Source organism: Daldinia vernicosa (genome assembly GCF_022497035.1).
Source record: "Daldinia vernicosa strain CBS 139.73 unplaced genomic scaffold F5Y00scaffold_17, whole genome shotgun sequence".
NCBI classification, from domain to species: domain Eukaryota; kingdom Fungi; phylum Ascomycota; class Sordariomycetes; order Xylariales; family Hypoxylaceae; genus Daldinia; species Daldinia vernicosa.
In genome coordinates this window covers 46540-59811 of record NW_025953933.1, presented here as the reverse complement: position 1 = coordinate 59811, position 13272 = coordinate 46540, and the positions used below count along the sequence as shown (strand labels likewise).

The following is a 13272-nucleotide window of genomic DNA, read 5'->3' as shown; positions in this document are numbered from 1 at the left end:
GCATTCCAGTCTACTTACACAATAATGCCTACCTTAATCTTCAGGCTTCAGGCGCCCCGAATAGAGCCATCCAATGTCCTACATCTTCACTCACCATGTCTTCTAAGTCTAGATTCTGTCCTCTCTGTGATGTCCTGGTCGATGTGTGGTTAACACCTCACGATGATCAAGCAAATCCCGACTATCGCCTTAGTTGGTTACAAGAAGTTCGAGCCTGTATGTGTGAAAGAAACAGTCACCGTCCCAGTCCCGGTTCATCATACTTTAAGAATAAAATAGTAAAAACTCACCTTTGTTTTAGTACGAACTACAGAAGATCTTGAAGGCCCTTTTATAACGGGTACTGGATGGTTTGATATAGAAGGAAATGTCATCGCCCCCGTCGAGTATGATAGTCACTATCGTGACTATGAACCGCTGCAGGATCTACACCAGGATTTCGCGACACATCAAGTCGGTTATCCGCAATGTGAACCTGCCGAGTACTGGTGTTATGTTCTCCATAATGCCTGCTGGGAGCTTCTCAGAGAACGTGTTGATCCGGATCACGAGGTTCCTACTAACAGCCTAGCACACCATCTCTTTGCTATACTGTTCAATACCCCCGTGAGCGCTGAGACCGAGGCTTTAGTACCCGGCCATAACTATGGACACTCCAGCCAACTCCACCCACGCGAAGGGGAAGTACATAACCGCTATTTTACTCGTGTGAATTTGACCAGTTACTCTTTCATCCTAGGCGATATAACTGAGGAGTTTGTACCCGATGAGGAAAGCCTTGAAGATGAAGTCAAATATTTCTACGCTCGCTTGGCCAACTCTTACATGAAGCATAGGAATTATTCTAAGCCAGATCCTTTCCTACTTCTTCCAAGCGAGCTTATCATGCTCATCCTTGCCCATCTACCAAGCCGAGACGTTTGCAACTTACGGCTCGCTTCAAGGTACACGGCCGATCTTTCCTCTCCAGAGTTACTCGATCAGAAGTTCTGGTCTAGTCGGTTCGACCCGGATTTTGAGATGGGCTTCGTCTTTGCTGGTCCTTCCAACTCAAGGCCTACTGAGCCCGCAGACTGGCGGACGCTGTACCTCAAAGCCGTACGTGTAGAATATTCCTATAAGAGCCACTGTATTTTCTTTCGAAATCGCTTGCATCATCCTATATCTTCTTCTGCCTTCACTCTACCTACTACGTCAATTGCCTAACGATACTTGGATCCGTAGAAAGGAGCATTGAAATCGGAACTGTTCCCTGGCCTGAGAAACCGACATCGTATTTGGCATATATTTCAATATATGACCGACGCCTTATACGTACGTTTAGTAAATAACTGGTGCGTAGACAGCCCCCCGTATTGGAACACAGAGTCGTTCCCCCAAAGGTCAGTGTTTGCAGAGGCATCCTTTTATTCTAGCTGTACAAACACAACGGAGCCACTGTCTTTGAGTTGTAGGCTTTTTAGGCGCCAAAACCTCTTATGGCTTCATTCCCTAGAAAGGCTACAGGCTTCATTTGTTTACTCGAACGGGAAGACATATATCAGCGGTCTCCGTTTCTTAGCTACTAATCCAGGGGACCCTATCCCGCCCAAGGCCGGATTTATTAATCCGCGTAAAGGACAGGAAATATTTTTGGAGCCTCAGAGTTCTGTAGAATATATCGAGGCCGTTATGCAGACGAAAGGTCTAGTCGGATTACGTCTTCATATTCGGGGACTTCAAACCTCATATTCCGTCTCGATAGGGGACATGGAACTTACAGACCCTCAGAGCGGGATAGGTAGACTGGTACCAGGCGACAATATGCGGTGTGTTGGCTTACACTTTACGCTTGACGTGCGTTAAACGAGACCGACATGATGCACAAGATAGCTAATTCTTGTTGCAGGCCTGCAAAATCATTTCTATCTCACTTATAGAGCGACCAGACCCAGCCTCACTGGCTCCTATTAACAGCAGAACAATTCCAGCCTCTCCCCAAGATTGGTGTCCTGGAGAAATATGGAATCCAAGCATTCCGACGATTCATCCAACGTGGCACTTTCCCGCTCCCTCTACCACACAATACTTCAACTTATGTCTCAACATGGACTTCGGTGGAACCGACGGAAAACTACTACAATCACTGGTCAGGATTGATGTATTGATGGGGAAATACCCCTCAGTATTCACGGGTATTTCATTCATATATAGTGATGGGAGTGAGCGCTTCTATGGACGCAAGTACTTCAGGAATAGTGCGGGTGAAATAATTGACACGCCAGCAATTCGACAATGCTTCCCAATTGATGGCCCAGGTGGCGAGTTTATGACCAAGATCACCGCCTACTATTTTCCGTACACAATCCAAGCCGTCACGGTATGATCCCTCCATCCCTCCATCCCTCCTCTCTATTGTTTCCAGATGGAAAACATACAACGGTTGTGATCGCTAAAGAATGGAAAATAACTTATGAACGTATCTTTATAATAGATTACCACCAACCTAGGAAGAGAGAAACAGTTCCACCTCTACGGTAAAGAGTCCAGAGAAAAAACTGAAGAAAAGAGCTATGCGCTACAAGCTGAACCTGGGATGCATTTTACGGCATTCTACGCAAAGATCCACGTAAGAGATACGCCACTAGATTGTGTTGCTTGCTTCTAGCTAAATGCGTCACCTCAAGTCACCCTTGGGACATTTCCTAGATTTCTCTACACGATGTCAGAGCATAAATACGGACTCGCAACCATCTCTACTAGAGCATCCGGGTATTCCACGTTCTATCTCTATCACTGCAAAGACATTAGATTCAGCTCAGGATATGTTAGCATATCCTGGGGGGTTCGCCATCACTACCGCAGACTTTTCATGCCTTCGGAGAATTCGTGTTTCGGTGGGTAATATAAAGGAAATAAGCTCACCGAAACATATAACGGGTCTCTGGCTCGAATACTATAATTCTACTGTACCGGTCATCGTAGGACAGTGGGTAAACGAGTTAGGTAGTATTGACATCTCTCCAGGTGACCGGATATCGGAAGTGGTAACATGGCACGATTGCACAAATTACTATAAACGAGTCAAGTACGGCCCGCTCAAGAGGCTGAAAATAGTAACCGCCTGTGGTATCAGCAAGGATTTTCTAGAGCAGTACAAGAGCGGAGAAATATGCCTAGAGTATCGAGAGAACCCGTATGAAACTCTGGTTAGTTTAACCGTAAATACTACCTCGAGACGACATGTGTTGCTAACTAAAAAGTAAAGAGCGGCATCCTCTGGGGTTATAATCATGAAGTACGTGCTTTTATGTTACTTCTCCTGATCTCTCTCGTCATTCCTCCGCCTACTCCCAGGCTACTTTTCTTAAATGTAGATAAATTGCTCCTTAAGAGCTCACGCAACCTGAGGCGGCTCTTTATTCTTTAACACGGATTATCCTAACATTTTTAACTATAGTGGGACCATGTCCGTATCTTCTATACACCAAAAGCAGGTGTACCTAACACACGACTATTCATCAGTCCAACCAGCCACCCTCTCCCTTCATGGTCAGTCGTACAAAGAGCGTTTATGCGAGAGACGCGTGAAGATGGTCGCCCAAATCCTGCCATAGCTATTGAAGTCACTTTCAGGCAGATTACCAACGAAATATGTGGTCTCAGCTTTATCTACGAGGATGAGAAGTTCCTGACCCTTGGTATCGGAGTAAAAGGGGCAAGAAGGATAGCTATTCCTCCCGACGAGAAATTAGCACAAATGGAGATAGGAGGCACCCGACAAAACCATATCTTGTACATCAATGTGAGCTACACCATCCCTTGATTTACTAACCGCTAGTTAGTGATCGTTACTAATCATTACCTCTGTTCCAGCTCTTGACAACCTCCGGCCAGAAAATAGACTTGTCGCGACTAAGTGTTGAAAATATCAATAAGCGCGTCATTAATCGGACCTTATATATTCTTGACCGATCTTGTCCTGGTCAATCTGAAATCTCTAAGACGAATATTTGTCAGGTTCCCGAGGGAGCCGATGTACTCACAGGCTTCTGGACGTTGCCGAGGAGGCGTGGAGGTCTTCGGTATGGCAGATTCGGACCAATTTTCGAAAGTATCAGCGAAGACAAGAGGCTGGAAGGCTAGGTAACAGAAATACGGGACTATGAATAGGGGTAGAGCTACATTTGACAAATCAGGTATTAAGTACTTAGGTAATATTTCCTATAAGAGAGCATCTGGGAAGCACAGGCACTCTCCCTCTAAGTCTATGCTTGGTGATACCCATAACATGATCGGTCAGAAAAAATAGTAACTAGCAAATAACGGGATAAGTACGGGTAAGCCGGCTAGGATTGTATCGGCTGCCAGCATGTTGTTGAGCGTTTGCTGCGAATACCCCATCAAATAGCAGCAAAATGAGTGCGTGTATAGGCCTCGACAGCCTCACTCTAACCGATGCGAGAAAATCGAAAAAGCCGTTTGCTTCAGTAAAACTACTAAGACGGGCAATTCTTTTAGTCCAGGGGGCCCGTTTGATTTATTCAAGCAGCTACGGGACTTGTTCGCGTGTGTAGGCGGCTGTGGGAGAAGCCTCGCGATTTTTCAAGTCGGGGGTTAGCTTGTGAGACAGAAATGAAGCATGGAGAGATGACTTCGAACCATCCGAGTCAAGAAACATCCATACATTCATTCTATGATAATTGCACCTAGGTAATACAGCTCTATGGAATAAGTATAAAACCCCTGGATTTCGACTCAAATATCCGATACAAGGCTGCACTCGGCAACCCAACTCACAACTATCGTTCTCGAATATCAACATACAATTTTCAAATTACAACCTTTTCAAGTAATAGTAAGTCGTTTTTAATCACCAAGGCGATTGTTGCCTGTATAAATGTAGACAATGGCTGGCCCCCGGGCGCGTTCTCTTGACACGGTATAGGTTAATAACTTCGTTTGAAGGTAATCAAGATGTACAAAGCTTTTGTTACAGCAATTCGACGCTTGGTTTCAAGAATCAGCCTTGGCAGCATTTTATCTTTCCCCTTAGTTGGATGGAGTAGTAGAAGAGGTGTAATAAGCTATCGACCCCCAAGTGTAGTGCGGGAAGCATCAGCGGGCTTATACAGATCACGTCCTTCTACTCAACCGCTTATCATTTTCGTATTGGGAGCGCCTGGTACAGGGAAAGGAACAGTTTCCAAATTCCTTAATGCGACATTTCCTAGTCTAACTCACCTATCATATGGGGAGTTGGTTCGTTACGAGGATAAAATCCCTGGTTCTTGGGTCAGTAGTTTCCCGCGGCGCGAGGGAACCGGAAGCCCGAATATCCCTGCCCATTCCGCGGTCACACTACTCCGGAATACGATCGAAGACGGAGTAGTACGGAACGGGCAGTTGGCTTGGCTCGTGGACGGCTTTCCGCGTCAAGAACGCCATGTAACGGAATGGATGGCGCAGATGCCGCGGGCCCGTTGCGTACTCTACTTAACTTGTCCTCCCGAGGTCTCGCTTGCGCGGATACTTGGACGTGCCTCGACATCAGGGCGGCCGGATGACAATGAGGAGAGAGCGCGGGAGAGAATTGCGCGAAATATTGCGCAGAGTGAAGCGATGCTCGTCGCTCTTGAAGAGTCGGGCATGCAAGTAACTAGAGTGGATGCTAATAGGGACTTCGAGATTGTACGGGAGGAAGTTCTCCAGGAAGTTCGGGTAAGTTTATGGCATCATCATCGTATTAATGCAAAACCGATAACATCTTTTTAATGCGTTTGTGAACAGAACTTTCTTCTATGACTGGAAAAGGCACGCATAAAGGAATAATAGTATCGAGAAGTAAGTAAAAAAGGGGGGTTATTTACTAATGCGATGGGTATAAGAGGTAATGGAGAAACCCGGAGTTCTGTCTATGACATGTGCAACTGAAGACGGCGAAATGCGATTTGGATTTAATATTTTAGCCTTGACGGGATCCGCTGGTCGGGTAAAACAAGGCGAAAAAAATTGCAGTTATAATTAGAAATATGTGGATAGCGAGAATTAAACACCATTCATCATCTTGGTAGTTAGGGTAGGTAGTTGAAAAAAAAAGAGACGAAGAAAAAAAAATCTAATATTTTCTCTATTATTTGCTAGCATCACCCAGAATGAAGCTGGGATGAATCCCGTAGCTTCAAAAAAAATTTGGGTATTAAGACCCGGGAGTGGATTGGGCTGGCCTTCTTGGTCGGGTGAAGCCGGGTCGCAAGCTTGATGGCGCTTAACGGCCACCCCGTCAGCCCGTAACATTCCAACAGGTAGCAGGGCTCAGCTGGCTCGACTGGCTGACCCCTGATCATACGATTATCAATACCATAGTGATTCAAGAACACGCCATCATAAGCCCGCTTTTTTCTCCTTCTTTTTATTTTTTCGCCAGAGGGAGCTATCCGCCTAGGCGTAACAGAACTGTCCAAGCTATTACATAGTAGGCTTGGCCTGATGAGACGAGAATACTTCGGATCTAATAGTTCGAGAATGGTTCTAGTATGACAGTCGGATAGCTTGTACATAATTGTTTTTTTTTATTACTCGACTCATCGTGGATCGTGGCATGTGGCATGTGTGTATAACATAGTCTTGGCCTCTGTATATAAAATAGGGCATCAGTCTGGGGGATAATTCTAGCTACACATCCATCAATCTACATCAGATCCAAGATCAACTACTATAACTACTATCAATCAGATTAATCAATTAGATCAAAGCATCTATAAACCAATAATCAATCATGCAGGGTGATATCTTTCAGCTTGAGCAATTGGCCGCCACTCAGGTCGTCGCTCACGTCGAACCCAGCACTGCCCCAGAAGACACCAAGATCGATCCCCAGGTCGCCATCTATAACGAGGACGACCTTTCACATCTACTCTATGTGAACCATCTGCACCGCAACGGCCACAAGGACAAGGTTATCGTCAACCACGTCTACCGTGACGGCTACACAACACCACTAGAGTCCCTGCCATCGGGTACACAGACGCCCGAATCAGAGACCAACGAAACCCCGGTTCTCAGCGACTGCGAGTCCGACTTCGACGAAGGTGTGTACTTACCATCCTCACTGGATCCCTATTCCCGGAAGAGTCCACTAAGATTTGAAGACGGCTTCCAATTTCCCGTTTTCCTCGGCAGACAAGAGGAGGAGACGACACATCCTGCGGCATCCGTGTCCGAACTAGACGCTCGGCCGAGACAGGTCCGCATAGCTTCGCCGGAAGAAGATCACATCTCCAACATCTCGGGGCCGCTGATGTCGTGGTGGCCCACCTCGGAGGAGCTGATGGAGCACGAATGGGCCGAGGAAGAAGCCCCTAAGAAGCCGTCGCAACATCAGCACGTCTCCAATATTGAGGGTCCCCTAATGTCCTGGTGGCCTCTTCCGGTCCAGGTACTGGAACACGAATGGGACGAACGGTTCTACGAATAAAGAGGCTGCGCTGCAGTGACGCTTCTCTCTTCCTCTTTGGTGATTTTTTTTTGGCGTTAAAAACGGGCGTGGAGTTCGGTGCATTTTTCAGCTTATACATATTATACCCTGGCGTCAGTTTTACTCATAACCCATCTACGCAGAATAAGCCCTCGAGCCTATAGATTTCTTGTTTTTTTTTTCTATCGGGATCCGACAGGCTTATGGAGTTCAAACGAGGCCAGGGGAATAAGTCTACGATTGTGTGTATGTATGTGATGAATAGGAATAGGAATAGGAATAGGTTTCGGTTTCGCAGGCTCATTTCGGGCCGCGAAGGGAATATGATCGGATAGCGTTTATATAAGATGTCCTAGGGAACAATACAATAACTCTACTTCCCCATGAAAATGTCCTTTTTTTTTTTTTTTTTTTTTTTTTTTTTTTTTTTTTTTTTTTTTTTTTTTTTTTTTTTTTTATATAGTTGTGTGCTTTGACTCCCACCTCCCACTCTTGGCAATGTGTTTGTAACGTCGAGATAAGATTTTGAACTAATGGGAACTAAATAAAACCCCGTTTGCTTTTTCTACATAGTCATTTGGTTTAAATTCAATTCTAATCCTCCGGTCCGGCTCTCCTTGATCATCGGGGCGTAGTGGAGATACCAAAGACCCCCTATCTAATAAACATAAGTCCTCCGTATCATAGCACCGAGAGGCAGACGTCCTCCGAGCTCGGGTGGGGAGTGGTACATAAGTGGGGGAATGTTATAGTGTAATATGTAGACTTGTAAGTCTTCAGAAAGCAGATACGTTAAAGTTCATCATCGAAATAGAGTGTTATACCCAATACTATATTCTCATCATGTCTTCGAATCTTTCTGGTAAAGTGATCCTCCTCACCGGCGCGGCAAGCGGTATTGGGTAAGTTATACCATATCTACTACCTCTTACCTAGACTCTGTCCAGCGGCCACTCTATAACTTACGCATTTGCATTCGTCTCTTAGACGGGGCGCAGCAATTAAATTAAATAGTCTGGGTGCTATCCTTGCTATCACGGATGTCAACGAGCCCGCACTAGCCGAGACCCTCACTCTGTGTTCCGGTGGTAGCAATTCAGAACATCATACTACTCATACTCTTGATGTATCCAACTCCGCCGATGTGGAAGAACGCGTAGCCCAGGTCGTGGCTAAATACGGGCACATCGACCACGTATTCAACTGCGCCGGCGTCAACCCAACCGCCATGTCCCTAACAGAAACAAGCGAGGCATATTTCGACAAGCTCGTCAGCGTCAACCTAAAAGGAATGTTCAACGTGACCAAGGCCACTATCCCGCACATGACAGCTCCGGGCGGCAGCTATGTCAACGTAAGTTCCATCTCCGGATGGAATCCCGATGTGGGAACAGCCGTGTACTGCGCGACCAAGTTCGGCGTCATCGGCTTCAGTAAGTGCATGGCGCTTGAACTGGGACCAAAGGGCATCCGGGTGAATATTGTCGCTCCGGGCTACATTAACACCCCGACCAATGCGGGAATCGTTAGGGGAACGCCCGAGGCAAAACGACGTATGGAGCAGGGTAATGCTCTAGGAAGGATGGGTACGCCCGAGGATATTGCAGGCGTAAGCATTTGATATTATAATACTACCATACTAAAGGGCTGCGCTATTGTGCGAAAACTAACAGTAGACCATTTAGGTTGTCGCCTTCTTGATGAGTGACGAGGCCAGATATATGAATGGCAGTGTCGTCGGGGTCGACGGGATGTTGATAACGTGAAGCAGACTTGGCATATTTACGGTTCTTAGACTCTGAGTATTTTTGCGCTTGCCTAAATACTTTACGGCTTGAATACTTCATGATTATATCACTAGCCCCTTATTCTCAGGGGCTCCACCTAGCATCCCCTTCAAAAGATCTCAGTTCCAAACCACCAAACGATATGGTCATCATTAAATCAATTATCGTCATATAAATACTGATAAGTATGGGTTACGCCCAGGTCTCTGGCCCAAATGTTTCTCCATCGGCAACAAAGCTCTTGATTGCCAACCCGGTCTGGTCGAGTGTATCGAACACATCATAATTCCCGTACCACTTGGGTAACTTGGCAGAGGTGAGATATAGCGTAAAGAAGATGATAATAGTCGAAACCGCCAGGCCCACGTCTAAACCTGCTGACGTGATATAATTATACTGCATCCACCAACCATTCCACCTTCGTTTGATGTAGTAATTGAATATGAAGCCGACTGTACCCCAGCAGAGATATGTGTATGCCGTGGCGGGTGGAATCCAACCGGAACCCCCGAAAATAAGCGGCATGTTTATAAAGCGGAATATCGACTTAGGAGCGCGACGGGCCAAGAACCAGGTAATTATAGGGGTGACGGCGCCAACGAGCCAGAACCACTGCAGCGATGAGTAAATAGCATCACCACTAAACACTGTAGGGCACGTCAGTGTTCTTGCTAATAGGACGATGATGATTAGGTGTTTAGGGAATTTGGTCACGTTAAGATATACTTACTTCGCGCAGGGCCGATAGCACCCCATATAATGGATGCCGTATAGAAAACTCTGCCATTCGGGCACACATAGTTATCGGGTTGATCGTCAGAGCAGATATCCGGGATAGTTCCCAGAGCCCAATTCATGACGGCGATCTGAACGACAGCTGACCATACGGAGGCTACCAGCTGTGACCAGAACATAGTGCGTGGAGGAACTTTCATATAGTGGCCCAGCTTGAGGTCCTGGGCAAAGTACTATAGCCTAGAGTCAGCATCCGAGGCTCGCTGGACGTGGTCGAGTGAGTCGAAAATAAACTTCGGAGATGTACTTACAAGGGCTTGTTGCATGCAGATGTAGCCATAGTTTTTGAACATCATCATGGCTAGAGGGTGGCCGGGCAGCATGTAACCAATGACAAATTCAGTTAAGACGTTGAGCCCGAGCTGAATATTTGTGATGGCCTGAATAATGCCTATCGGGATTGTCCATACCAATGGGATTAAGATGCAGACGACATAAGCCCAGGCAGGGAACCCTGTAGGCCAAGCACAGCATACAACAAACGACAGCCCAATCATGATAGCAAAGAGGGCAAGGTACCACCAATCCTCGGCATCCTTGTACTTCCTCATTAACTTCATGTGGATGTCATCCTCCTGCCTGCGGGCAAGCTTGAATTGCGAGACGATTTGCTTCCCATGATATAGAACAACGTGAACAACTACGGCGGCGACGGCGGCGAAGGACATACCATAGGTAAGGGCAAACTGAGTAGAAAGAAATAAGGGGGAATAATCGTGGTACTTTTGTTCGTTAAAGGTCAAATCATCGTTCAAGATTCTCGAGACGTTGTAGACGGCACCGGTATTGTCAAAGGCACTGGACGACTGGACAACAAAGTAGTCGGCGTACCACGTGCCAGAGAAATGCAGACCCATGGAAACGAAAATGCAGAAGATAACCACACCCGCCACGGCGTTAGCTACAGCGTGGAAAGGCGGAATGAGTGGAGATAGCGCATAGCCAGAAATAACAGTCCAGTCTAGGGTTGTCGGTAAGAGACCATATCCGTGCAACCCCCCAAAGAGCTTGTTGACAACAACGTTCTTAGGGGCAGCCCAGCATACGAACGTGAAGTAAGATAGCCCTTGAAAAATCCAGCCGGGAAACCAATACCATACGAACCCGCCTATCGCGACGTATAAAAACCATCGATATCGGCTGATTCTCCAGCCATTCGTCTCGGCAGGGTCGGAAGGAGAATGATCATGGAGAGCGTAGAACAACGAAGCATTGACGAGGTCAGAAGGCCATATCATCGCAGCCGGCCAGATAAGGAAACGTCTAGCCAACCCGGCTAGGCCATATCCCGTGCAAAGCGTAGTGATGCCGAATAGGATTTGGAAGCCCCAGCCGAAGTGCTGCTTATCTTTTCTCCGAGTATTAGTTATGTTGTAGAACCAGTGCTTCGGGAGACAACTCACAGAAGACCTGCTGAGCGATCAGGACGTCGGTGGCATATAGAAAGCCTCCACCGTAAGCGGCCTAGCCAGGATTCAGCTTCCATCCACTCAGACATATTTTTTTAAAACTCACATTCGACATGGCAACGATTATGACATGCTCCTTGAAATTGAACTTGCCCGGTTTGAAGTTAAATTTAACCCCCCATATATTAAACTGTCGGTCGGGGAATATCAAGTCCCATCCAAGTCCAATGGGGTACGCGACCAACTGGATGACGTACGTGGTGATTTGTATAGTAGGGTTCTTCAAGGAAAAGAGCATATTTACGGCCGAGCCTGCGGTGCACAAAATCAAGCCGATTACCCAGGCACGAATTGTATTAGCTGGTAGGTCGACATCGTAATTCCTTACTGCAGCGCGCACCTTTTCACTCGTTTAGATATCTCAACAGGTCGTAGGTAGCTAAGGCAAAGACATACCTCGGGATAAGGACTGTTTTCTTCGAGCAGGGCCGTCTCAATCTCGACGCCCTTCTCGGTATCGCCAGAAGCAAGAGTCGCATCGACTTCGTTGAGCTCTTCAATAGGTAAATTGGGATCAAGCTTATGCTGTTCTTCGAAGCCCTTGAGAGTATTTAGAGCCTCAACGCCGGTGACCTCTATGACCTCGCTAGAAGAGGTGCTAGCCGGAGTAATCTCATCGGCGACGGCACGCTTACGAAAGTTGAAACCCATTTCAATGCCCGGGGAAGAATCGCAATGATGTCAGAAAGCAGTGCTCATATTTAGCCTGGCCGTAGCACAACAGAAGATGGAAGTGAGCAGAGGGAAGAGCCTAGACCCGAGACTAATAGGGGTCGCATGTTACTTTATACCGGCGTAGATCAGCGTAAAAGCGAGAGTAGGTATGTGTCACCAATGTTCTCAGCAGAACCTAAGTGGGACCCTATAGATGATATTGTTTCTCCCACTTGTCGTTGAAGCCGGGCCAGGGTGAGACCACGAGCTGTGATACCTGGCGAGTGGTAGCCCCGGCGTGGGGAACCAGTCTTTTGAGATTGGGTGCCATGGGGGAGACGGGTATGCATACATATACCCTAGTCATGGGTAACCTGCCTAAATTGGATAACTCCAAGTGGATGGATAACCGCGACGCAACGAGCTGTACCGCGATGGTATACTTAGCCATTACATATTATCCTGAGTGGGGCTGTCCGTAGAAGTAGCATGAGAAGACGGGTTTCCGTCCGTAGACCTTACCCCTTGAAGCCTTGTACGCGTACTTAGAAGATGCTTCGTATTAACAGGGAGGGAACATTAAGATACTAACTGGTAGTTACCAGGTATTATAAGAAAATGTATCATCCCATCCCTATCAAACTTATGATAGGTAGGTGATAACCCACGGGCGAGGTGCCCAATCAGCACAATGCAGGAGACAACTCCAACGAGAAACCCACGTGTCTCATATTCTTATCTTTGATGTTCAAGGAAGTTGGTCGGTCTCGTATAAGATACGCCACCTTGGATTATAATAATCCATTAATCGCTCGAGAAAGTGAGGCATATAAGACGCCATAGACAGCCGTACCCGGCCGAGTACTTAGGGCATTGCCTATACTAACGGGGATAGTAAGATGGATGAAGGTACCGGCCATGCCGCATATACTACGGCCGATGTCCTACCCAGCGCAGTGGAACTAGGAAGCTGTAGAGATATGAAGTGTCTCTATAAACTCGTCGTGAGGTAGCAGCTTGAATTCATGGGTGTATTTCGCCAAGACAAACCCCCAGAAAAGGGCTGAAAGGGTGCGAGGCTCATTTTTAAATGGCGTTGGAACATGCAGCT

General features: G+C 46.9%; 5 protein-coding genes across 5 annotated transcripts; 4 read left to right on the top strand and 1 right to left on the bottom strand.

Moving 5' to 3' along the window:
* The first annotated feature begins 26 nt into the window (after positions 1-26).
* F5Y00DRAFT_234037 (uncharacterized protein) lies at positions 27-4169 on the top strand. Its single transcript, XM_048007382.1, has 9 exons — positions 27-216; positions 302-1098; positions 1225-1836; positions 1889-2359; positions 2474-2608; positions 2667-3188; positions 3248-3277; positions 3440-3784; positions 3856-4169. The coding sequence occupies exons 1-9, from the start codon at positions 96-98 to the stop codon at positions 4123-4125; spliced, it is 3303 nt and encodes a 1100-aa protein (XP_047865805.1). The 5' UTR covers positions 27-95; the 3' UTR covers positions 4126-4169.
* A 480-nt stretch (positions 4170-4649) lies between these two features.
* F5Y00DRAFT_234036 (P-loop containing nucleoside triphosphate hydrolase protein) lies at positions 4650-6123 on the top strand. Its single transcript, XM_048007381.1, has one exon. It carries the CDS (start codon positions 4957-4959, stop codon positions 5752-5754), a length of 798 nt encoding a protein of 265 aa, XP_047865804.1. The 5' UTR covers positions 4650-4956; the 3' UTR covers positions 5755-6123.
* A 285-nt stretch (positions 6124-6408) lies between these two features.
* On the top strand, positions 6409-7846 carry F5Y00DRAFT_234034 (uncharacterized protein). The gene has a single exon (XM_048007380.1). It carries the CDS (start codon positions 6758-6760, stop codon positions 7454-7456), a length of 699 nt encoding a protein of 232 aa, XP_047865803.1. The 5' UTR covers positions 6409-6757; the 3' UTR covers positions 7457-7846.
* Positions 7847-7925: 79 nt separating this feature from the next.
* Positions 7926-9374, top strand: F5Y00DRAFT_44841 (3-oxoacyl-reductase). The gene is made up of 3 exons (XM_048013675.1): positions 7926-8358; positions 8444-9065; positions 9142-9374. The coding sequence occupies exons 1-3, from the start codon at positions 8300-8302 to the stop codon at positions 9220-9222; spliced, it is 762 nt and encodes a 253-aa protein (XP_047865802.1). The 5' UTR covers positions 7926-8299; the 3' UTR covers positions 9223-9374.
* A 58-nt stretch (positions 9375-9432) lies between these two features.
* Positions 9433-12485, bottom strand: F5Y00DRAFT_234029 (small oligopeptide transporter; the record flags this gene model as incomplete). The annotated part of the gene is made up of 6 exons (XM_048007379.1): positions 11904-12485; positions 11554-11847; positions 11442-11502; positions 10290-11386; positions 9974-10211; positions 9433-9890 (listed from the first exon to the last, which is right to left on the bottom strand). Exons 1-6 carry the CDS (start codon positions 12156-12158, stop codon positions 9436-9438), a joined length of 2400 nt encoding a protein of 799 aa, XP_047865801.1. The 5' UTR covers positions 12159-12485.
* Between the last annotated feature and the right edge of the window lie 787 nt (positions 12486-13272).

Excerpts from the sequence above, each read along its gene's own strand:
- F5Y00DRAFT_234034 (XM_048007380.1), top strand. The coding sequence starts at position 6,758 with ATGCAGGGTGATATCTTTCAGCTTGAGCAATTGGCCGCCACTCAGGTC.
- F5Y00DRAFT_44841 (XM_048013675.1), top strand. The coding sequence starts at position 8,300 with ATGTCTTCGAATCTTTCTGGTAAAGTGATCCTCCTCACCGGCGCGGCA. Across the intron at positions 8,359-8,443 it reads GGCGCGGCAAGCGGTATTGG|ACGGGGCGCAGCAATTAAAT; the intron begins GTAAGTTATACC and ends TTCGTCTCTTAG. Across the intron at positions 9,066-9,141 it reads CGCCCGAGGATATTGCAGGC|GTTGTCGCCTTCTTGATGAG; the intron begins GTAAGCATTTGA and ends TAGACCATTTAG.
- F5Y00DRAFT_234036 (XM_048007381.1), top strand. The coding sequence starts at position 4,957 with ATGTACAAAGCTTTTGTTACAGCAATTCGACGCTTGGTTTCAAGAATC.
- F5Y00DRAFT_234037 (XM_048007382.1), top strand. The coding sequence starts at position 96 with ATGTCTTCTAAGTCTAGATTCTGTCCTCTCTGTGATGTCCTGGTCGAT. Across the intron at positions 1,837-1,888 it reads GCTTACACTTTACGCTTGAC|GCCTGCAAAATCATTTCTAT; the intron begins GTGCGTTAAACG and ends TTCTTGTTGCAG. Across the intron at positions 3,189-3,247 it reads AGAACCCGTATGAAACTCTG|AGCGGCATCCTCTGGGGTTA; the intron begins GTTAGTTTAACC and ends TAAAAAGTAAAG.